General features: G+C 41.4%; 1 protein-coding gene across 1 annotated transcript; it reads left to right on the top strand.

Moving 5' to 3' along the window:
* Positions 1-267: 267 nt before the first annotated feature.
* On the top strand, positions 268-1,305 carry LOC310936413 (protein phosphatase 1 regulatory subunit 3E; the record flags this gene model as incomplete). Its single annotated transcript, XM_083900474.1, has 1 exon — positions 268-1,305. The coding sequence occupies exon 1, from the start codon at positions 385-387 to the stop codon at positions 1,303-1,305; it is 921 nt and encodes a 306-aa protein (XP_083756600.1). The 5' UTR covers positions 268-384.
* Between the last annotated feature and the right edge of the window lie 23,477 nt (positions 1,306-24,782).

Genomic DNA, 24,782 nt, shown 5'->3' with positions numbered 1-24,782 from the left:
GTGCACACGATCTGAAGGAATTACGCGCTGCACCATCTCCACATGGCACGATCAGGGAGCTGCTGCTGCTTAAATCATCTTAAATAATATACATCTATATATTTATGATTTATATGTTTTTAAAGGGGGAAGGAACACTTTGTCCCTGATCATCACGAACGTTTGAAATCTAAAGCTCGCGATCAGCTGGGGCAACCTCGCTCTGTGGTGACGCACAATAACACCTTGGATTATTGGTGGAGAGCTGCACTGTGTCAGTGTGTGACGCAGCCGGAGCGCCTATCCGCGAGGGGGACACTCACGTCAGCCGGCTCCATCCTTTGCCTCACTGGTCTCTTCCATCACGACCACTTCGGTTCTGCAGTGCAGGGGCTGCAGCGATTTATGGAAGAGGAGTGCGTGCGTCCTGTGCCGGTCATGCTGCCCCCAAAGAACTGCCTGCCGAGGAACTACAGCTGCATCGCCGGTCTGTTCGGAAGCCTCGCTGCGGCGAACCCGCGGCTCGAGGATGGAGAAGATTACGACATGATGAACGGCACCTGCGAGCCCATCGAGAGCCCCGTGGTGGACGAGAGGCCACGGGGCAGAGAGGTCTTCCTCAAGCCCCAGAGTCCGAACCTGCGTCGAAGGTGCAAGTCGCTGCCCACGCACACGGAGCGAGCGAAGTTGGAGATCTCCCGCAGCAGAAGTCCAACCAGTCAAAAGAAAGTCCGGTTCGCGGACTCCCTGGGCCTTGAGCTCATTTCAGTGAAGCATTTCGACGATTCGGATGTTCCCGAAGTGCCGGAGCGCATACTGGCCAAACTACCCAAAGGACCTGTGCACCTTAACCACCTGGACACCAAATTCCCCCGGACACCTGCGCAGTCGTTATTCATGGAGTTGCAGTTCACTAACCCGGGCACGCTCCCCGGCTTCGATCAGAGAGTGAGGGAGGTGAAAGTCCTGCTGGAGACGGTCGAAGCGGACGAGTTCAGCCTCTCCGGGATCGTGCGCGTGTTGAATATGGCCTTCGAAAAGAGCGTGTTTTTGCGCTATTCAATAAACAACTGGATAACGTTCATGGACAGCTTGGCGTCCTACGTCCCCGACTCCAACGACGGCGTCACCGACAAGTTTTCCTTCAAGATCGTCATGCCCACCTTCCTCGACAGCGGAGGCGCGCTGCAGTTCGCCATCAAGTACTGTGTCGGTGGGCAGGAGTTCTGGGACAATAACAACGGGGACAATTACAAAGTGCGGCGTCAGCCGCTCAAGATGTCCTCACCACGTGAATGGGAGAACGGATGGATTCACTTCATCTGAGCAAACACGTCACCAGCAGTGGCACACACTGCGTGCGTAACTTTACGCGCAATTTGATCCCCGGATACCTTAATTATGACTGTAGCCTGTTAAAAAAAAAAAAGAAAGAATTTTCTCCCTCTGCCATTGTCAGCTACATACATTTCGTGACGCCACAGTATAAACACATGATTTGGTCGTGATGTGGTGACTCTACGACTGTGGCCGGTGTAGGAGTATACAGCTGTACAGCTCGGTGCCCTTTGGGGGAGGGCATGTTCGTGTTATGTAAAAACACGTGCCACGGAAAACGTGCCGGGCGATGCCAGTTCATTTCAGGAGATGTTGTGTATATATAGAGGTGTTTTTTTGGCGGCATGGTGACACGAGAGTCATATCATTCTGCATGTGGGAGGGGGGGGGGGGTGGGGGATTTTGGACAGACAGACAGAAATGTGTGAATTATTTGATTCCACCAAATTCATGGTATCATTTCCCACTGTCGTGTCTTTGGAAAAAAACCGCCTTATTTTAAGCCATGCTGTAGGGGAAAAGTGCATTAAATTATCCTTTAATTAGGTTTCTAATTATTTATTTGACCTTTTTTAAACATTTAAATAAAGGCCTATAATGACAGGCATCCAATCCAGGGACAACCATAGTTTATCACAAACTTTAATTTCATCATTCTACTGTCAACACCAGTTGTTTATTTTTAATTGCTTCATATAACATTGATTCAATATTATTTGTTTTGCCAGATTTTAAAGTCAAGTCCAAAGACGATACATTTAAGAAAAAATCTATATTTTCCCCAAATTATAACTAGATGTACAACTTCAAATCATACAAAGATTCTCGTCATGTTCAGTGATGAAGAAAAAACACAAAATGTAGCTGTTTTGCAAAGTCAGACTTGCCTCTGTTTACTCGTGGACCACTTCTTCTTCAGGATTGTCATTCCGTAAAAAAAACAACAGATATTTTTCGCAGTATAATTTTTCTAATAGATACATTCAGATAAGAAAAGTATTCTACATTTTCAATGTAATGTGTATTTAATGTTCTTGATTGCACTGTGAGACACACACACACACTCGTCACTGTTACATGGAGCACACTGTGTTCGTCCAGCTTCTGCTGGTGTAGAGGTTACGTGATAGTCGTCGTGTACAAGCTTCGCGCTGCTCCTCACACCTTCACATCACCAGATTGAGACCTTTTGACCGATTGATTTCTTTCCATCACATGCCTTGATTGATGCTACTCAGTCGTCTTCCAGTCCTGCCCCCCGGTCATGTGTCGGGGGCTGAAGTCTTTCATGTCATGGGCAAAACAAAATCTTTTAGTCTAATTAAAGACACTTATTCATCATGCTTTTTGGAGTGAGTGCAGAGAGAGCTCAGTCTCAACAGGCAAGGTGCTTTTTTTTTTGCACTGTAATCTGAACATCACTTTGGCCTTTGTTTACATCATCATGGAAACAGAGGGGGGGGGGGCATTGCTGTTAGCGAGGCCATCAAGGTTGGGGTGTGGATAAAAGACAGTTCCTGTAACCACTTAGATTTTTGGAGCTGTTCCACCGTGAATCCATCAACGTTGTTGTTTGTCTCAAAAATCTGATATGGTTTGTGTCGTCGTTGTGCTCCGATAGTGTACCTGATGCTCTTAGGATACACAGGTTCTGCTGAAAGAGGGCCTGGAGTGATTTGATGTTTGCTTTCTGCTCTGCAGCTGCTTCATGGTGCACTTTCACGTCAGCTGTGTTCAGCTCATTTGTTTAGTTGAATAGACAGTGGATGTATAGAGAGGGTGTTGCTGTTTGTTAGGTTGTTACATCAGTGCATATTGTGTCTGCTTGGACTTTCTAAACTTTGCCATGCAGTATAAAACCAGAAAGAAATATAGGGCTGCAGCAATTCATCTATTAATTAGGGATGCACGATATTGGACTTTTTGGGAGTGCTCTGCCCGATAACCGATGCCGATGCTGATATGTATACATTTTTTCCCCTGAGCCCAGCTGCAGATAATATTTTGCCTACACTCTTAGAAATAAGGGTTCCAAAAGGCTCCTTCTACATGGGCTGAGGTTCTACCTGGAACCATCTGAAAAACCCTTTCCCAGAAGAAAGGGTTTTTCAAGGCTTCTTGGTAACGCTAATGGTTCCAGTAAGAACCATTTAGATAAAGAGAACCCTTTAAAACCCCTTTCCTGAATAAAGGGTTTTAAAAGGGTTCTTGGTGGAACCCTCCTAAAGGGTTCTTGGTGGAACCTTAATAAAAAGGTTCTACCTGGAGCCAAAAAGGGTTCTCCTATGAGGACAAGCCGAAGAACCTTATGTGGTTCTACTTGGTACTTTTATTTTCTAAGAGTGTACTCATGTTGCAGCTGATGTAGATATACATTTTCTTCTTGGAGCAAAATAAATAAACGTAAAAAAAAAAGTTAGTGCCGTATTTATCCTTCTGTTCAGTCATTGATCAGCAGAGCTTAGAGCTTTGATGGTACATTTTTATAGCCAATATAGTGCCGATAATATCGTGCATCCCCAGCTATTAATTGATTAGTTATTAACTACGTGATAGCAAACTGCTTTGATTATTGATTAATTGTTTTTTTTTAGCTTGGTAAATGTGTTTACTTGTTTTATCGCCCCCTCTATGTCAGAAAACTAACTGTCTTTTTGCTTTGTGGACAAAACAAGACTCCATCTGAGTGCAATTTTCTGACAATGAATCGAAAAAGTATATGACAGATGAATCGATTACGAAAGTTACAGCCCGGCAAGAGATGCATCAATACCAACGTGTCGCTAAAGAGGCTTTGATTATTATTATTATTATTTTTTACACTGTAACACGACAGTGTTTGAGACTTACTGTGACGTAAATAACTGTCTATGCATCGTTCACTCACACGTTTTTAAGTTCACCACAGCTGTTGTTATCGGTGCATCTCTGCACGAGAGAAAACAAAAGGGCTTCTGGTCTGATCAGCTTTTTTTTTTTTTACCTCAACATATACATCACAGTTTACTCACTGATATATAGACATGTACGTATATGTGTTAATGTTCCATGCTGAATGTCCTCCTGTTGCTGTCCTCTATGATGTGTGTGTTTTGAAGCATTTTTAAAAAACTGAGACTTTAAGGGAGCGTGAGGGACGAAAGTGTACGTGATGGCGTTTGTTGACGATCTATAGGAACGAAAATCCTAAAATAGTGAATTTATGAAGCACATTTATGAATCTAATCTTACAAATTAGATGTGGATATGTGTTTTCCAACACGAGAGAAATTAAATAATTCAAATATTGGAATCCACTTACGAGCAAGCTACTGCAAAGGTGAACACTGCCGAGTTGAATTGCGTTTTTACCTGTAAGGACGCGTGTGAGAGGAGGAAGATGATGGTGAAGTGGTTGTTTAGGAAGAATGTAAAAGCAGGTGAAAAGGCTGGTGGGAAAATGCACAGCAGAGTTTGCTAATAACTTTTAAAACGAGCGACTTATGATTGTAGCTGATACTGAGCAAACTCGGTGATATCCGAGGTGACGACGAATGCACTTTGAGTGAGAGTAAGGGAAAGGACCAGAGTATACACTGTGTATACTATAAAGAGAGCTTCTCCTGTGAATAACTACTAGCCATTCTGTCATTTTACTGCTGTTTTCTCTCATTATGGAAAAGCCTAAATCACCTCTGTCTAAATTATAACCATTGTATGGCACCAGAGTTATTCCTTTCCTTTCGCTTACTAGTCTGTGATTTTTCCTTCTCTTTTCTGTGAATCCTATCCAGTCTTTTATGTGTTGTAACATCTGCAGTCGCCTGACCCTTTTTTAATTAATATTTTAAAAATTTGTACAATGAGATGTCTGCCTTTTTTTCAATTTTTTTTCATACCTTTTTATTTTAACGCTTTGTTTTTAGTGCTACCTAAATATTTTTGTTTAAACGTTGTTTAATAAAGGCATTTGTGATGATAACCAAACGCTCTGCCCTCATGCAATCAAGCTTATTATTCAGTCAACACTGGATATGCACAATAATGATATTGGTAATTAAAAAAACTAATCTCTTTCACCCCCAGCAACACAGCACAGTTTACTGTTTCTCTAATATATAATCTATGATATGTGATACTGTGATATATTATGTGCACCTTGTATTTTTTGCAGAGCTGTGCACATGTGTGTGTGTGTGTATTCCCAAGGTGTGTATGACTATCAGGTCAGTGGAGCATCTCATTAGCTGTTAGCTGCTGCTCGCTGGTCCTCATCCTTAAAGCAGTGCACTGCAGTGGGCCATCGCCATTGTAGAGATGTCTGCAGGCATGTCCTTGAATCCATCTCAGTCACACGTGACGCCCTCCTGTGTTTATTCAAAGGATGGGATGGAGCATGAGGAACAGCAAGAGCTGGCCAATTTGCAAGCAGCAAATAAAGAAAAAGGTCAATAATTTGACATTTTTCTTAACCCTTAGAGCACAGACGACAGTTATACGTCACAGTTCAAAGTTCGCTTGGCCCGTTTTTAGGAACAAAAATGAAAGGAAAAACGGTCTTTTCTGTGGCTTCTGCACAATTATTGCTACTTTATATAAAAATGTCATTTTAAAATTAATCATAACTGACTCAAAAACAACCCGAGAAAACGAAAAAAACAAACACATTTTTATAAAAGCCTGAATATATTAATATATAAATACACACCCACAGGATGTCCATATAAGGAGATGTGTGTTATTCCCCAAATATCATGTCTCTGTGTATTATGTATTCACTTTTCATTTGATAAAATTTGATAACCATTTCGCTCTACATTTTTATTTTGAACAATCATAATAGTGTTGTTTTTGTAAATAAACTAAATATAAAGGTTTTCTAAGGTGTCTTAATGGCCACTCAAAGCTGCTTTACACTGCAGTTTTGCCATTCACACACAGCACAGTCCATTTTCCTATTCCTAGACCATTCACACACTGCCGGCACAGCCATGTCCGGCACAAACATTGAATATACTACACACTACACAAGTATTTTTGTATAATCATATAATCACTAAAATTCAAATACATTTCCATTGCCTTAGAATGAGCCTTTTATATGTTGCCACCGTGTGCTGTTTTGTTTCTACAGCAGCCCATATGGACAAACCAGAGCATGTGTTTTGCATTCGGAAGTAGAATCATACTACGCAAATGAGAGCAAACAAGAACAAGACCAACATATTTTCCAGTGCATGCAAAAGTGACTGTAATTCCCTTAATTGTGAGCTAATTCTTTCACACTGGACCTTTCATTTAAAGTGTGTACATAGTGTTGTATACTGATGTATTTGTCTAATAGAGAACACAGTTTGGTTCAAAACCATAGTTTTGAGGACATTTTTACATTGCAGGGACATTTTGGTTAGTCACCCTCTGTCAAAATGAATGCTTGTCACACTTTTACACAAGAACCTGAGGGTTAAGTTGATGGTCAGGGGACAGGACATGTGGTTAAGATCAAGGTTTTTGGACAGCACAGGGGCTCAGGTTATGGAAATTGAAAGGGTTCCTTTTGCAATATGAAATGTATGGGGTTGGAGCATTAGGTAAGTGTGAAGTCTCTTATCATGGCTGGATGGCAGAACCTTTCACCTTCTTACATGATGCTCTCATGAACACTTGAGATAGGTCAGTAAAATGGAGATACTGGAGCTGTTCTCTCGATCATACACAGCGAAGGTCAGGGTTTACAGTAGTTTTGGCAACAGCTATGCATTGAGTTGAAAGGGCCCAGGGAAAATATGTGTTCACATTGTGTACTTAGTGTATTTTCAGCTGACGACTTGAACTTTGATGACCCAAAGTTGAGGAAGTTGTGTTGAACTTTTCTCACAGCTGTGTTGTGTCGACTTCCTGGTAGCTAATAGCTGCTCTACACGCTGGTTTATAATGCTTTGAGCAGCCAGTCAGTGAGAATCCATATGGCCAGACAGGAAAAAAACCCCTCTGTGAGATTCTAATTTAATTCTATGATTAGAGCTCAGCAACTCAGTTCAAGTGGGAAATCACACAGTTGCCCAAGAATATGTATAAAGGGAGATTAGAATAACTAATGTGGATAAGTGGTGAAGCAGGAAATAAAGACATACCCAGAGCGGCCCATTACCATGTGAAAAAAACAAAACGATAAACTTTGATTATACATATGAAAGCCAGAGTTACAAAGTGCTCTGTAGCATAGCAAAATAAAACAAGACTCAACAGTTAACAATGTTAAGACAACAATGAAAGTTGGTTAAAATAAATGAGTAGCGTGGTCCGATCTCCTCAGACTTGTTGGTCCTCAGTCTGGATTGTGGGATCTTTCCTTTCCTGCGTTCATAAACTGCAACCACAGACCCCCGCGGGGTATTTTCACCCCACCTGTGAAGATTCTCCCACCTCCAAAGTGTTTGTCTTTCAGCACAAATAGAGTTTCGTGACTTCACTTTCAATAATTAATGCGAAGCATTCGGATAAAATGCTGTGGCGTGAGATTATTACTGACTCGGCAGCAGTCGGGGGCCCGCGGAGCAAAGGATGCTGTCATAACCTCGTCTCGGCGAGCGCTGGACTTGAATTATTAATTAGCTAAATGATCTTTGTACTTTGGAAAATGTTCAGTTCGGCGTGTTGTTTTGAAGTGACTGCTCGTCCAAGTTTCCCTCCGTCTTCCTTAGACCACAGCTGTTTCCTTGGGTGAAATCATCCCGTCATGTGGCTTTGCCCAAAACTCTTGACAAAACTTTGCCACACAGTGTTTGCTTGTATTCACTTTGCTTACATGAAGGCACAAATGATCCGTGGCAGATGTTATCTGCTTGCCCACTTTTCCTCACATTTTTTCCTCTCTTTGATCCCTGGTGTTAAATCCTTTCTTTGTTGTCGTGTTTTTTAAGTTACTTTATGAAGGACACACATATCCGATGGATGCAATTGATATAACTAACATCCAGTAAATATATATCATTTCTTTTACTGTATTCTGCCATTGTTGTGAACTTCTGCTGAAAAATGTGTTTTTGGGTGTAGCCCAGAATGATGCAGTGGCTTGTTATTGATTGCTATCACCACCAAAACTTGTCTTAACAGGACGCTCCACTAAATTATTACTTTGTCAAAAATGTGTTTATACTCAGAAGAAGAAGAAAAAACACATGCAGGTGAAATGTTTTTGGTCGACATAACCGTTCCTACATTCCTGAAAATGTATTCCTGATTGCTTGTTTTCCCCCATACACACACACACACACCATGTTTGGACTTGTTACTGGAAATAGGTGAGAGAGATAGCACAGGAAAATGTTTCCAAACAATATAATGGCCTTGTGCCACAACTGCATACCACACTGAAGCCTCCAGAGCAACGGAAATAGAAGCGTGTGCTTCATAATTTGGCTGCTTTTGATAGTGATGAGGTTATTTCAGTGCTCGGAAAAAATTATAAAAGAGCGCTGCGAGATTAGCCAAGTTCATAAGAAAACACTGTTTGTAAAAGTCACATAAATTCTTTTAAATAAAGTGACCTTTAATGGATGAGTAGCATAATTCATGATGAAGTTTCCATCCGCCCTTCCCTCCACGTGCAGGTGTGAGAGGTGTGATTGTTCACCTTTTCTTGTTCCTTCTTGTGTTTGTGTTTCATTTGACCTGAATAGCTGTGTGGATTTGTCATTAAAATTAATGTCAGCATATCGTAAAAATCCGCCCATTAAAAAAAACCCCACAGTGGAGTGAGTAATGAAACAAATGTCTGCTTCCTGTTAGAAAACACGACTATCCTGTTGTGTTGTGTTGTGTTGGGCTGGGAGCTGAAACATGGTGGTGCTCGATGGCAGCCACTGTAAAGTATAAGACTCCTTTAAATGTTACAGCTTATTTTAAGACTAATGGTGTTTATTTTAAAGCCACTCCACACTCATACAAGCATATTTATGAGTAGTATATTCAATGTCTGCCAATAAATATAGTGGACCTATAAAAGGATAGTTGTACGAGTGTTGTTATATTTGGTAATGACACATTGCCTGTGTGTAGCACCTTTACGTGAATGAACACTATCTTAAGCATGGGTTTGCTACTCTATCTCACTGTGAGAGAGCATTTTTTCCATGGACATTTAAGTTTGTGTGTTGTCTTGTGAACACTCGACCAAATGATCAAAGTTCATTGAGAAAATCGATTATTTTACATCACGGCACACAGGAGTTTTTGATGTTCTACTGTGTTATTTTGTGACTTCTGTGTGACACAAATCAACCAAGACAGCAGTAGAGCAGTGGCTCCCCACGAGACTTTTAGACAGCGAGTGGTTCACAAATTTAATTTTACAGCTCAGAAAAGGCTGGAACGTAGCATTCATATTCTTAATATATCATATTTATTGGAATAGATTTTTTACAATCCTTTAGTTAAGTGCCTAAAACCATATTTGTTCTGTATCTGACCACAACCATGTTTCACTGAGCTCATGTATACCTCGTCTTGGCTGCCTTTTGCACAGGGAGCAAAGAATTATATAGAATATAATCAGCTGTATGTACTTCTCGAAACTTTTCATGTGTATTGCATACACCCCCACTTTAACTCTGAGAACACAGAGCATTTCAGCTGCTTTTTTCCCATTACTATGTCAAAATGTACAGTATATACAGAGATTATAAGAATGTGCAATATAGTTATGTTCTATTTTTCAACACAACCTACTAGACAATCTGATGAAACATTTCTTTAATTTTCACCAACTATATAAACACACCTGAGCAAAAACTACTCAAACTGTTTAAAATTGGATTGAATTAGTGATATTTGGACTTTATATCACTACTAAAAATGTGATGTAAAATGAATCACAACTTAGACTCAACAACACATAAGAAGACATTTTTTTAAATGCATATTTTTAAAGCCTGAATATGTGACCTATAAACACACACCCCCAGGATGCCCATATAAGGAGTTGTGTATTATGCACTAAGGGGTTAAAAATCCTGGACTTTCACTTTAAGCAGAATAATAAGCTAATTCCTGTTGTATCAGTGTCATGGCGGTTAAATGTTTCAAATCCCACTGCCATTCATTAAAGATTCTAGTTCAATTTATTAGTTATATTTTCACCAAATCGTTGCCCTATCCTGGAGACCGTGACGTCAGTGACTGCTTAGTATGCTGCTGACTGTCTCCTGGATCTCACTGGGCTACAGAAATGTAATAAAATTCCCAACTTATGTTTGAGCACAGCAGGGATTATTGCAATCTTCGATATTGCTCTGAAGAAGCCAAAGAATTCTCTAAATTTCTTCCCTTTGCTTTCTTTTGTTCTCCGACATCCGCTTCTCATCCTATAAATCTTGCTCATTCAAATCCCTTCTTCTTTCTGTCTCTCCTCTTCTTTTTCAATATCCTGGACTATATCTGTTATTCCCAACAACACAGTCAGCATCCAGACCAGTGCAGACGGTACATTTCTTACACTGGCACCAGGGAAGCACAGCGGCTCAGAGGAACAATCATAAATAATAATAATCCGCTGACATGCACTGTTTCCATAGTCTCTCATCGGCCCGGCAACATGTCAGTCAGAGCTTAGATAGATTAACTTTTAGAGTCAGAAATCATCACAGTGATAAACGGGTGAAAGGACCAACACAGAACCGCCGCCATCACTGAAATGTACCCTCAGTGGTCCTGAAAATTGACAATGTCTACCTGCCAATTATACTTAAAATTTACAAGAGGAAATAGATATTAAAATATTAGTGTAAAAAAGTTTGAGTGCCTCTATATACAACAAGCTGAACTTGACTCATTGCCGAAAGACTTCTCTGCATTTTAATCAAACTTGTCTGTGCCAAGTTTCTGTGGCAGGGAATAATAACAAAAGAACATTAAAATGTAATTCAATAAAACAGATAATATGTGGTTGAGATAGTGCCTTGAATGTCTTCCAGGTCTTAGTCATCTTCAGCGCTTAGCTGCAGGCAACTGGATCTGCTTGTGTTGAGCTGAAGACGTTTAATGCAAGAGGCTTCATCAGGACTGATTAGCAGGTATAAAAATTCAGGCTTCTGAAGGCTAGATACCTGTCTTTCAAGTTAAATATTGTAGTCCTTTAATTCCCTGACCCACTCAGGAAGACATATTATTCTATTCATATTATATTCTCTATTTAAATTGTGTAATAATACCCACAAATCACATTTAATCTGTCATTTGGTTAGCCCAATTTTACATTTACATTTAAAGCGGACCTAGACCGGAAGTTCAAATTAATGCCGTTTTTTAGTGTGTATCTGCGTGCTTACCTTGTTTAAGAAGCCCTGAAGGTTCTAAACAAGCCTCTGCTGAGAACGCTGTGTTTTATTGTAATCGAGATCTCTGAATAAACCCGGTCCGGTTACGTAAACAGCGGTTCTCCAGAACAGCAGATCGCCCTGCTCCGGGCACTAGTCCGGGCACATCCGGTTGCGTACATTGAACCGCAGAAGAAGAATAACGTACATTGTGGAGGTGTTTCACGAGCAACAGTGTCTTCTGACTCTGGGTCTGACTCCAGGGTCAAAGTCATAAAAGGGACTGAGGCGGGGAGTCGTGAAGAAGCTATTTTTAAACACTGTTAAAACAATGTTTTGATAATGAGTAGCAGTGCATCCACCGTTCCAGAGGGGGGAGCTGCGCTTCTGAGTGCGGATGCGCTAAATAGTATTGGCCAATCACAAGACTCTGTCTTCTGGGGGTGAGAGTTCAGTCTGAAATATCGCGACTCAGGATCAGCGTCAGAAAAGAGGATTTCAATCGGCTCGTTTACAGCAACTAGGAGGTTTTTGACCATAAAAACAAGTTAATGTATGTAAGTAGACCTCCATAACTCACATATATGTGCAACAGGACCACTCTAGGTCTGCTTTAAGCCTTTAGCAGACACTTTTATCCATAGAGACTTACAAAAGAGGAATAAGCTAGTCTTGGAAAGAACTCCAGTAGATGGGAACAATGTACTGACAGAGGTGGATCCCACTGCAGAAGGAGGAGGTAGGGTATGTGCCAGGACAGAAATTGGTCTTGGAAGAGCTGGGTCCTCAAGAGCTTCTTGAAGGTAGACAGGGACGCCCCATGTTCTGGTAGTGCTCGGTAGGTCGTTCCACCGGGCGTGGTACGACACATGAAAAGAGTCCGGTTTGTTTTGTGTGGGGTGTTGGCACCGCCAGGCGCCAATCTTTGGATCAACGTAGTAGTCGAGTGGTAACATAAGGTAGGAGCAGACCCATGAAATGCTTACTTTGTGGGCTAGCATCAGTGTTTAAGGTTTGATGCGGGCTGCTCAGGGTAGCCAGTGGAGCTCAATGAACAAAGAGGTGACATGTGCCCTTTTAGGCTGATTGAAGACCAGACGCGCCGCCGCATTCTAGACCATCTGTAGTGGTTTCACAGCACAGGTCGAGAGGCCTGTTAGTAGGGCTTTGCAGTAGTCAAGGTGAGAGATGACCAAAGCCTGTACTAGGAGCTAGGTAGCATGTTGAGTTAGGAACAACATGATCTGTGAAGGCTAACTGGTCATCAGTCATCATCACCCAAGTTTCTTGCTATTTTTCCACTTGAGTCGTTGCCCCCTGAAATGTCCTGTGTGCATCCAGAGGCGCACAGCACACACAGAGACGAGGAGAGAACATCTCTGCCCGCTGTGTCTCTGTTATTTGTCTGTAATAGGACCCCGAGATGCCAACTGTGTGTCCTTGCACAGTGGAGTGAGAAAAGCACCCCCATCACCTCTCGCTCAACCATCTTCAGCTCCACAGGCGTGCCGTGAGCTCTCTGTCAGTGACGTCACTAACTCTCTCTCGCTCCCTCTTCCTCTTCTTCTTCACGTATTCAAAATAAAAACCGTGGTGTGGTGTTCGAGAGCAGGAGCGCGTGTGCGAGTGAGTCAGCAAAAACGTGACTGCCGTCAGGTCAGACCTTTGTTGCACTCACTGCACAGCCGGGTTCTGAGGATGTATAAGGCGCTACGCAGTGATTATGTGCATGTGTGAATGTTGTCTCTATATATAGGCTGTCTCATCTGTGTCTGCCCTATGGTAACCTGAATCATATCTTTTCCCCCCAGCTCCATCGGCCCTCTTGCCTCTGGGTGCACGACTCTCACAACAGGTCATGAAATAGTTATGTTGCTGCACTCTGTCACACACACACACACACATTCTTGTACTTGCTGCATACTGAGGACTGGGTTGCTGACAAAATGAGGACCAGCACTTCCACTTTATAAATCAACACAATTACAAATATCTACTTCATGAATGACATCTATAAAGAACTACTGGTTGCAGCACCATAACATGTATGCAGGTGGAGCCCTAGAGCAAAAAGGGCTGGAAAACTTGGCAAAATTTGACAAAAACATCATACTATACTATCGTCCAAAATAAAAATAAAAAATGTTACCCAAAATTTTTGTTCCAAAATGTAAAAAAAAAAAAAAAAAACGTCCTCTATACTATGTCGACCAAAATTTAAAAAAAAATTTTAACCAAACATTTTTGGTCCAAAATCTGACAAAAACATCCTACTATACTATGTCGTCCAAAACTAAAAAAAAAATGTTTACCCAAAATTTTTGTTCCAAAATTTCAAAAAAAACAAACAAACGTCGTACTATACTATGTCGCAGAAATTTTAAAAAAAAATTTAACCAAAAATTTTTCGTCCAAAATTTGACAAAAACGTCCTCCTGTCGTCCAAAACTAAAATAAAAAATTTTACCCAAAATTTTTGTTCCAAAATTAAAAAAAAAAAAAAAAAAAAAAGTCGTACTTTCCTATGTCGACCGAATTAAAAAAAAATTTGAACCAAAAATTTTTGGTCCAAATTTTGACTAAAACGTCATACTATTCTATATCGTCAAAATGTTTTTGTTTTTTTTTGACAAATTGAGCATGTTATAGCAACCAAAGGAAGTGATTTCAATGAAAACAAAGTGAGGACCGGGCAAAATGTCCTCACTCCGTAAAAATGACCTCACGTTGATGGTTTAAAACCTTCACTGATCCTCAGTATGCCACAAGTACAAGAACACACACACACACACACACACACACACTGTCTTATCTGGCTTCTTTCCCACAGCACTCTCCTGTGTCTCTTTGACTTCACTCCTGCAGACAGTCGAGTCACGTGGTGTGAATGTGTGAGTGGACATGCGGCCATGTCTTACATATTATGGGAGAATTATAAACATTTCTAATCTGTTTTGTATTTATCATACTCATCTTGTATATTGACATGAATATATGGAACAAAATCTGTATATATTATAATATACAGAACATACTGTATACCCCCACAGCATATCAGTTTCCTTTGCAGTTGAACTTGATACGTCTCTATCTCACCGCTGGAGACGTCCCGCGTTGCTTTGGTGCACGTGTCGTGGACAGTGTTTCTCGTTGATGAATCAAAACTGTTGCATTTCATGCATGTGTGCACAGACACTCTGCACATGACGACTGATGATCCTCCTGAGGTGAGGAAGCTGACTCTCTGCTGCCCTCTTTTGTGCAAAGGCGTTAAATCAATATTGTCATTCTTATGAATGCATTTACTTCACTGTTCCAGGCGAAGTGCTTTATGTGAAACTGTCTGATGGGACAAAATTGGCAGACAACAACTCATGCAGCTATCCTTTTAAGGACCCCTCAGGATGTCCATTCATGAGTGAGCCTAACCCAAGCTTTATCTCAAACAAACAAAACCACTCATTTATGACAATAATGATGGTTTGTGATGATATATTACAGTGCACATACATTAATATTGGATTATGTTTATACATATGCAACAATAATAGTGGTTCTGTATGGAAATATCATTAACACATGAAACTATCAGCCTACAAAGAAAGATTCACATCACATCAGTGACGGTTAAAATTCTTCAAAACAGGACACATATTAAAGGTCACAGAGTGGTCCTGTTGCACATAAATGTTAGTTATGGAGGTCTACTTACATATATTAACTTGTTTTTATGGTCAAAAACCTCCTAGTTTCTGTAAACTAGCCGATAGAAATCCTCTTTTCTGACAGTGTTTTTCTGCTGCGAGATTTCAGAGTGAACTTTCACCCCCAGAAGACAGAGTCTTGTGATTGGGCAGTACTATCCAGCACATCCGTTCTCAGAAGCGCAGCGCCCCCCTCTGGAAAGGCAGATGCACTGCTACTCATTATCAAAACATTGTTTTAACAGTGTTTAAAAATAGCTTCGTCACGACTCCCCGCCGCAGTCCCTTTTATGACTTTAAACCGGAGTCAGACCCAGAGTCAGAAGACACTGTTGCTCGTGAAACACCTCCACAACGGACGTTATTCTTCTTCTGCGGTTCAATGTACGTAACCGGATGTGCCCGGACTAGTGCCCGGAGCAGGACGATCGGTTGTTCAGGAGAAACCCTGCTTACGTAACTATTACGGGATTTTCAGTGATCTCGTTAAGCCCCGAGATTACAATAAAACACTGACCTGAGGCTGAACTGTTTGTTTGAACCGTCAGGGCTTCATAAACAAGGTAATGACGCAGATACACACCAAAAAAACAGCGATAATAGGAACTTCCGGTCTTGTTCCGCTTTAACAGATAAATGAAAGGCTTTAATGTTGAGCTGTGTAAAAGCTTTCCCCTAGTCCCGTACCCTAACTGTTAGCACAATAATCTTAGCCTAAAACCAAGTCTTAACCTCCAGAAAGCATCACAATGTCCTCACAACATCCAACATGTCGCCACAGCGATAAATTTGAGACAAATGTATCATCGGGTTGAGGGAAAATGTTTTGTTCGCACCCTATCTGAATTGGACTTGTGTTCTAAAGGTTTCTGGGCCGTCTCGACGCTCCGTAGGTTATCAGATTAAAGACAACAAAGAGCCCCGAGAATGTGAGCTTGCTGGCGACAGAGACGCACACATGCGATAGCGCCTGTCCCCCCCGGGGGGCCAGTCATCAGACGCAGCATCACTGCCTCCATCTGTCTGAAGAAGGACTGCACTCGCTCTCCTCTCTCAGCCTCTCACACTCCATCTGGTGTAAGTGATCCTCTATGTGTGTGAATGTGTGTGTGTGACCACTATCACCACAAGAGCTAATCACATGACGTGTATGTATTTAAAGAAAATACTCCTGCCTGATTATGACACATTTATGAAGACAGTGTTCACAGCAACAGTGAGTGTGCCGCTCTCTTTTCTTATCAGGTGTTCAACTCTCTCTTCTTCCTCTTTGTTTCCTCTTTCCTCTAAAGACTGTTGCCATGGCGACCTAGTCTTCCATAGATGACACCCTAATGTCTTCCCCAGTCCCATGCGACTGAATACGGTCAAACCGGTGGAGGACACTGATGTTACCGATCCCCGTTTTCTTCTTCCTGAAAAGTAGCTCTCATAATGATTCCGACTGTGTGAAGTGTAAAAGAAAAATCTCTGTGTATTCATCACAATAGCTGTCGGACATGGTCTGACAGGAGGTTTGAGGTTTTTGGCAGGAGATGAGCGGACTCTTCTGTGTCCTCCACTTGGTGTTGTTTCAGCTGGAGAGCATTGTGGAGTGCAGAGATGGATCCAGAGGGGAAGAATTCAGCACAACTATAGACAGGTTCAAAGTGATTATTTCCAATACAATCCTAGTTCAAGTGCACATATTAAGTTGTTAATTACTATAGGCTTGAGATAAATCTATGCACTCATTGGTCACCTAAATAGTGGCCAGTGATTTCAAACCAGGCACTAGAGTGAGGAAGGAACCTGATTTAAGGTTCTTCTCAGCCTGAATATGGCATTAGTTATGCAACAATATGGGGAGTAGTTAAATTGGACACTCTAAATTGACCATATGTGTAAGAGTGAGGGTTGAATGGTTGTTTCTCTCTCTCTATATGTGTAAATGATCATGGTGATGGCCGTTTGGCGCACATTGGCAGCCACGCTTCCGTCAGTCTGCTCCAGAGCAGCTGTGGCTACAGGTGTAGCTTACCACCACCAGTAAGAATGTGTATGAATGAATAATAGATGCTGTACATGCTTTTGATATCTAGATGACAAGGGCCTTTCTGCATGCAGTTTGCATGTTCTCCCTGTGTGTGTGCTTGGGTTTTCTCCAGGTTCTCCAGTTTCCTCCCACAGTCCAAAAACATTCCGATTTTGGGATAAGGCTAATTTGACACTCTAAATTGACCGTAGTCGTAAGAGTGATGCAGAGTGACCCTGTGATGGACTGTCCAGGGCGTATACCCCGTCATTCACCCTTTGTCAGCAACCCTCATGTGGAGGATAAATCGGTACAAGGTGGATGGATCGATGGGTAACGCTTTCTTTTACAGTCCCCTAATTACCAGGTATTTACCTGGTAAATTCATGGTAACACCAAAGTGTTACTAGGTAATTACCAATGGTAATAAGAAAGTAAATACAGTGAAACTGTTGCCAAAATACTGGGCATTTACCTGGTAACTATATAGTTAATTATAGCGTGTTATTACTGCTGTTAATAAGAAGGTATGTACAGCTAAACTATGGCAAAACTATGGTAAATGTAAGTGTATTATTGGGTTATAAACTGGTAATAAGCAGGTACCTACAGTCCCCTAATTACTAGCTATTTACCCAAGGGGTAATCTAACAAACCTAACCCTAAAAATGTGTGTAATTACATGGAAACAAGCTTGGCTTTCTTTTACAGTACAGTTTTACTTTACTTACCGAGTACATTACCGTGCATTACCCAGTATTTTGGCAACGGTTTCACTGTATTTACTTATCTTATTACCCTTGGTAATTACCTAGCAACACTTTAGTGTTACCATGAATTTACCAGCTAAATACCAGGTAATTAGGGGACTGTAAAAGAAAGCGTTACCGATCGATGATATATGGCATTATTGTTGGTTGCCAGATGGGCTGGTCTGAGTATTTTCAGAAACTGCTGATCTACTAGAATATTTACTCGCAGCCTTAAAAGAATAAGAAGAAATAGCCAATGAGCAACAGTTGTCTAGGTGAAAATATCTTAGTTGATGCCAGAGGTCGGATCGGAATCATAATAGTTTATTAATCCCACATGCACACTCATTCAGACAACAATGAACAGACTGGTTTGAAATTATAGAAAGGTAGGAAAGAAAGAGGACTCCTGGCCCTATTTATTATTTGCCCTATGTAACTAAAAGAGTGGTAACTAAGAGTCAAAGATAGATATTGATAGATTATTTAATAGAAAATAAATGATGGTGCCTTCTTTCATCATTTAACATTTTCAGTTTCTATTACCGTATGAATTAAAAATCACTGTTGTGACTGTGACAAACCACATTTGACGGCTATAACTTTTAAATGGTTGCACAACATTCTTCTCAGGACAACAAACAACTGATGAGTAAACTGATGTTGTGTCATTTTGGTTTTGTGGAGGGCAGAGAGACCTCTACTGTCACACAAGATTGATTACAACACAGTGGAATCCATACACATTTGTCTGGTGTGTGTGTGTTTCATGTGTGTCACTCACAGATAAAGGCACAGTCATCTTCATCTCTCCCCCCCTGACAAATCATGAAGCTAAGAACACAGTATGGATTTATTTTCTCATCAATATTTTCTAACATGTGACCTTGTTTTTGTGCTTTTATAAATAGGTATATTTAAGATTGTGGTATAAGCCACGTCATGATTTTCTGTCCTCAGGGTCGAGAAATATCTTCTTTTTTTTTTAGTTACGTGCCCACCAGTGACACTTGGTGTTGTGGAAATTCTCTTTGCTGCTGCTGCTGGTGAAGAATGAAATAGAGACTTCTGCCGAGAGCTAAACTTTTATACCTAAGGAACACCCCTCTCACGTCCCTTTGTCTGTTGCAGGGGTCTGCCCCTCCAGGCCGTGCTTTCACACCCTTCTGTTTATTACAGGTATCTGAGCCAACCTCCCCCAGAGGTATCCTACAGGATGTTGTATTTAGGTGCAAAGTTGAGTCTAGACATCCTAATTTGAATACACAAAAGGACCTGGTAACTTGTGTTAGGAAAGGGGTGTTGGGCAGCTGTAGCTCTGAGACAAAGAAATTGAATTTGCCATTACCAATTATTGGTCACTTGGTCCGAGGCTTGAAACTGTAACGCTAATTCTGCACTTTTTAGATCCACCAGTAGGGGGATGGGACCTCATTCCCAGAATGTAAACAGTGCCCTCCATCTTTGCTAAAGGTTACGCTAACAGGACTAAATGTCACTGACAACATTTTGCAAAAATACTACCCCTATTCTTGTAAAACAAAGGCAAATAGAAATCTGTGAAGTATTCCTTTAAGTTTCAGGAGGTTGGCCGGTCAGCTGGGCGGAGTCAGTGAGTCACACACCTGCAACACATCATCCCATCACACCTGCTGCTTCACATACTCTGGTTTTTCATTCACTCCTTGCGTGTGTGTGTCTCGTCCACACGTACCAGACTTCCTCAGACAAAGTATTTGTTCTTTTGTTACTTTCCCCCCATCTACTAGTCAGCAGAGCTGACAGAGCTGCTGCTCTTGTCTGTTGGAAATATGCATGGCTTGATTTTGTGTTGCATATTTTTTGTTCTTTCATAAATAAGTCCTTTTGTTACCTTTTTTCAAGAAGCAAAGTTAGGCTACCACTTATTTGGGCTCAGTTTTGTCATTCACTTACATTTGAAATCAGATGAACTAACCAATTACTTGAAGTACACTGTTGTGAGAACAAGGATCATTGTGATGATGAGAATAGTCTATTACCATTAAGTATTAAAAGTCAGAGCAGAGACGTGTTTAAAATCCTGATCATTTGATAATAAAATGATTTATTTACCCGCATTAAAATAATAATATAAGTTCTTATTTACATGACGTTTAATCACTTCATCAGTTTCTACTATGGCTCTCCAGAAGGCTCATGAGAAACTTTTACACAATTTGAAAAGAATTATATTCAACCACTCACCTGCACAAAATTGGTTCATTCATCACGGAGACGAAATGTGATAAGTGAAAAACCTCTCTCAGCTCCGAGACCTCGGCCTGATTCTGATTCATATTCCTCGCATGAAATCTCTGTAGAATATGATGTGAATAAATAAAATGACCGTAACATAAGACAACCTTTTACAAGTCCCTCTGTTGGAAAAAAAAAAACTGTGGTGTGAAATAGTAAAAAGTAAGCAATTATAAACACCAGGATATATAAATTAAGAAAAATATACATTGTAAACAGCATAACCAGAATATACAGTATAGAGCTTTAGATTACAGCTAACATTACAGAGAAAAGCTTCACTTTCACATGACCACATCTGGAAATTAAATCAAATTTACCTCTTATATTTTTGTTCAATTTGTGGCTTCCTATATAGTTGCAGATATAGAGATAAGATTAGAGAGATTAGATTCACTTTGTCAATGAATAAGTGCAGTACCCATAAAACTAAGACATCTAACCTGAAAGTGCAAATAGTTACAGCCCATAGTACATATAGAAACTACAGATGGCAGTAATGTAAAAATAATTTAAATAGTGTATTTTATGTGAATGATTACATGTAGAATTTAACCCAGCATATGTAAACTGAACGAAGGGTTTGAGATTATATTATTCACCTAATTTCACCTCGTTTCTAATTTTAAACCTATAAGACGCTGCTTATAAGCTGCTATAAGGCGTCTATGTATGAAACTGTGTGTCTGGTGCTGTAGTGGATGTTTTCAGACTCAAGGTGGCAGCAGAGCGACGCGATTGCGTTCCTGGAGCACTGGGAGACTTAACAAGGAAATAAAATGTAACCTCATCCTCTGGGCCTTTGAGGAGTCTGGTAAATTGCTGTATAAAAACACTCATTGGCCCCCACCCTCCACCCTCCACCCTCCACCCCCACCGTCTCTCTCTCTCTCTCTCTGGCTCATGCTCTCTCTGTCTTTAGGGGATGGATTGTAAGGACTGCTGCCTATTAATGAGAGTCTGTGAGAGAGATGTGTTGAAGCGAGGCCAGCTCTCTCGATCCGAAGAATGTGTTGGCATATACACGGGGCGCCACTCAAATGGAACTTTAATTTATTTACACAAAAACCAGAACAATCGTAAAAACAGACCTCGCTGCCGAGAGCTAACAGCTTCGGTAGTAAATGCTGGGACATAACTTCCTTTAACCTGAAAATTAACCTTTAATGGGATTTTTTTTTTCTTCTTCTTCTTCTTCTTCATCTCTCAATATCCTTTTGCACATTGAATGGGAGGAAGATAGCATGTCCTTCTGCGAGTGGGTGTGCACAGGCCTGTGTGCGGGGTTGTGCATGTGTGTCAGATGGTGGAGGTGGGCTGTGAATGAGCCCTTTGATGTAACCTGCCAAGTTTCCCCTGTGGACAGCAGCTGTTATGATAAACACGCTGTCTAGTAGCAACAGATCCTCCCAAGATGGTTCTTCCCCCACCCCTCCTCTCCTCTTCACTCTCCTCTCCTCTTCACTCTCCTGCTTTCCCTCTCTTCTCTCCCAAGGCTGTGTTTAATGGAAGGGAAATGAAAACAATAGCCCTGCCATTCTACAGGCCAGCAACAACTCTGCCAACCTGACAGTAAGCCAGGGCGACAGAGACAGGGAGAGAAAGACTGCGATGTACCAAACACAGTCCAGACAGTGGGTTCTTTTAAAGGTGTTTCCACAGCAGGGGGGGAACAGGAGAGATTGATTGCGCATGACCATCGGCATTATCTATCCAGCCAAGCCGGTGAAAAAACAGAGATGAGGCCTTTTGGATGTGCTGCTGATGGGAAACCAGCCTTCATGCGAGCCAGGTTTTCACATAGAATACGAGCAGAGGTCACATGACCTCATGGAAATGATTGAATCTACATTTTTGTGTAGGCTTTTCAGTCTAAAAATACACATTTTCCATTTCAGATCCCTGTCCATTCTGACACAAAATATTACTTCTGGTTTCCAAACTTTATTTTGAGCTCATTCCACTCCCAACAGATTGGGATTGCGATTTATTCCGTTTCCAATACAGGCTTGGATTGTCAGTGTGTTAATGGTTGATGGATTATTACAGCAACTGCTCACACACACACACACACACACAGTCTGACAAAAAAATAGAATAAATTCAAGATCATCCAAACGTCCATCCATCATCTAACAACTTTGAGATTTGAGTGTTGGAGCCACTTCCAGCTGACGTTGGATGAGAGGCAGGTTCACTCTGGACAGATCACCACACAGGGTGAGGGACAAACCATCCATTCGCCAATCTGGGGGGTTAACTTGAACCCAATTTGTATGTCTTTAGGCTGCAGACATGCGTTAGGACATGATTCAAATCTTTAGCCATTTTTGATGTGAGGCACCAGTGCTGACCACTCTATCACTCCTTATCCAGATCACGTCAGCTTTACATAAATGTAGGCCAATAATCCGGCCAACATTTGGTGCAGATTTTAACAAATAGAGGAATCCTCCTTTCACACTTCCCTTCTCTTTTCAGATCACGTCAGACCAAAAGTATGTCGTTCCTCTTCTTCTTCATTTTTCATAGTTAACTTCCTTAAGGCTACAAAACCAAAACTGTTTTTATTTTTTAAACTATTATTATGAGAAGTGTATTTAATTTACACCAATAAAACTTCCTGAATGTTACACACTGGACCTTTTTTATCATGACAAAGATGGCGCCGAAAGCAGCGAAACGAGTACGCTACACATTGATTAAAAGTATTTTCTTTGTTAATAGAGATATAAAAATGATGAAAACCATTGTGTTATCTTAGTTTAGGCCCATATTATGGATTACTGATGCATTGTTGCGTAACATTTTTTTTTTTAAGATCTTTTGTCAATAGCCGGCCGGTGCGGATCGTTTGCTATGGTTTACTTTTCAATAAGCCGTGGTGTGTGGTAACTGTCAGCTGAATATGTCCGTGGTTGTGGTATTTGTATGAGTATCATCTTATAACTACCTGACAAACTAATAACTTGACTGACAAACAGATCGTAATAAATAATCGTGACGTAAATGTATTTTTGGAGTTGACAGACTGGACGCAGCTTTCGCGTTATTCTGCCCCCTACAGTCTGAAGACGTATCTGCATTTAAGGGGTGTCCCATTTCTAAGTGACAAAATAACCCTCAACACTTGGTTTTGAGGGCCAGTTAAGATTAAGGTTTGAGTTTGAGGGTTAAGATTGGAATTGGCCCCTTTATGTCTGATGCAAGGAATGAAAATGTTTTAGTTTTTTTTGGAGTCAATGTCGTCTTTTACTAATTCAGCAAAAGGTTTACTCATCAAAGTGTTGTTCGGTCTTGTAAAATGATGTCATGTAGCTTTTGGTTTCCATGCTCGCTGGCGCTCCGCAGTCATGTGGATACGCATGTCGAGTGTTGACTGATGAGTGATGATGCAGGAAGGGTCTGAAGACAGACGCGCGCACACACACACACACACGCGCGTGCACACGCACTTACACACACACTGTGGTCACGTCTGGCCCAAACCACAGGCACCCATGTGGAACCAGTGAGTGAACAGTCCTTTATTCCTCCTGCACTGAGCTGCTCTCTGAGCAAACTACCTCACTCAAACCTCTCTCTGAAACTTTATGTGTCACTTCTTTTTACCCCAGCTCTAATGACTTGCTGAGCTTGTCTCAGTGCAGTTTCTTTTGTCCCCGTTTGCACACTCACACTCTCACCTGCAGAGAGTTCTGCTAATCTGCTCTGCAACCTTGCCGTGAACTCTGTCTCGTTGGCTCGTCGCCCGTCGAGGGACACGCAGCCCGTTTGACCCGTCGCTGCCTGTCCAACACAACCGATTGGGTTACTGAGTGTGTGCCGGAGTACACAGGTACTACACCAATCAGGACGCTGGGCTCTCCAGGCTTGTGCACGGGCACACAATGATCCTTTTACAATTTCCACTCCACTGGAGGCGCAAGCCACAGAAACCCTGTATGGGTGTGTGATTGTACACAAACGTGTCTAACTGTATGTGTCTTTGTATTAGGGTTGGCTCCCGAAAGCCGGTACTTTTTGTACCTTTTTGCGTCGGTACTACCGAGTATTGGTACACTTTTTTAATGAATCAGTGCCAAATTTTTCGCCGCTAGACTATGAGAGCGCAACAGCAATAAACGTGTCCGAAAGCAGCCGAAAAGTTAGACGCAGTGTAATATTTGTGATGCGAAACACCTCAAACCTGATGAAGTACCTGGTCAAACATGGGATTTATTTAAAAGCTGAAGAATGGACCGTTTTTTGACTCATGCAAAGTGACAACTGCTCCATTAGCTACCAATGCTAGCTGATGCTACCAATGCTAGCTGATGCTACCAACATTTGCGGGTTAGCGGTAGGGTTATGTCTTTTTTGTTGTTGTTGCCCCGCGTCGTCGCGGAGAGAGCCTTGACATGTCGCGTTCTAGTCGAACGGG

The sequence above is a fragment of the Microchirus variegatus genome, assembly GCF_963457635.1.
Source record: "Microchirus variegatus genome assembly, chromosome: 14".
Classification (NCBI taxonomy): Eukaryota; Metazoa; Chordata; class Actinopteri; order Pleuronectiformes; family Soleidae; genus Microchirus; species Microchirus variegatus.
The sequence above is the reverse complement of the archived record's forward strand: the minus strand, read 5'-3'. Positions and strand labels throughout refer to the sequence as shown.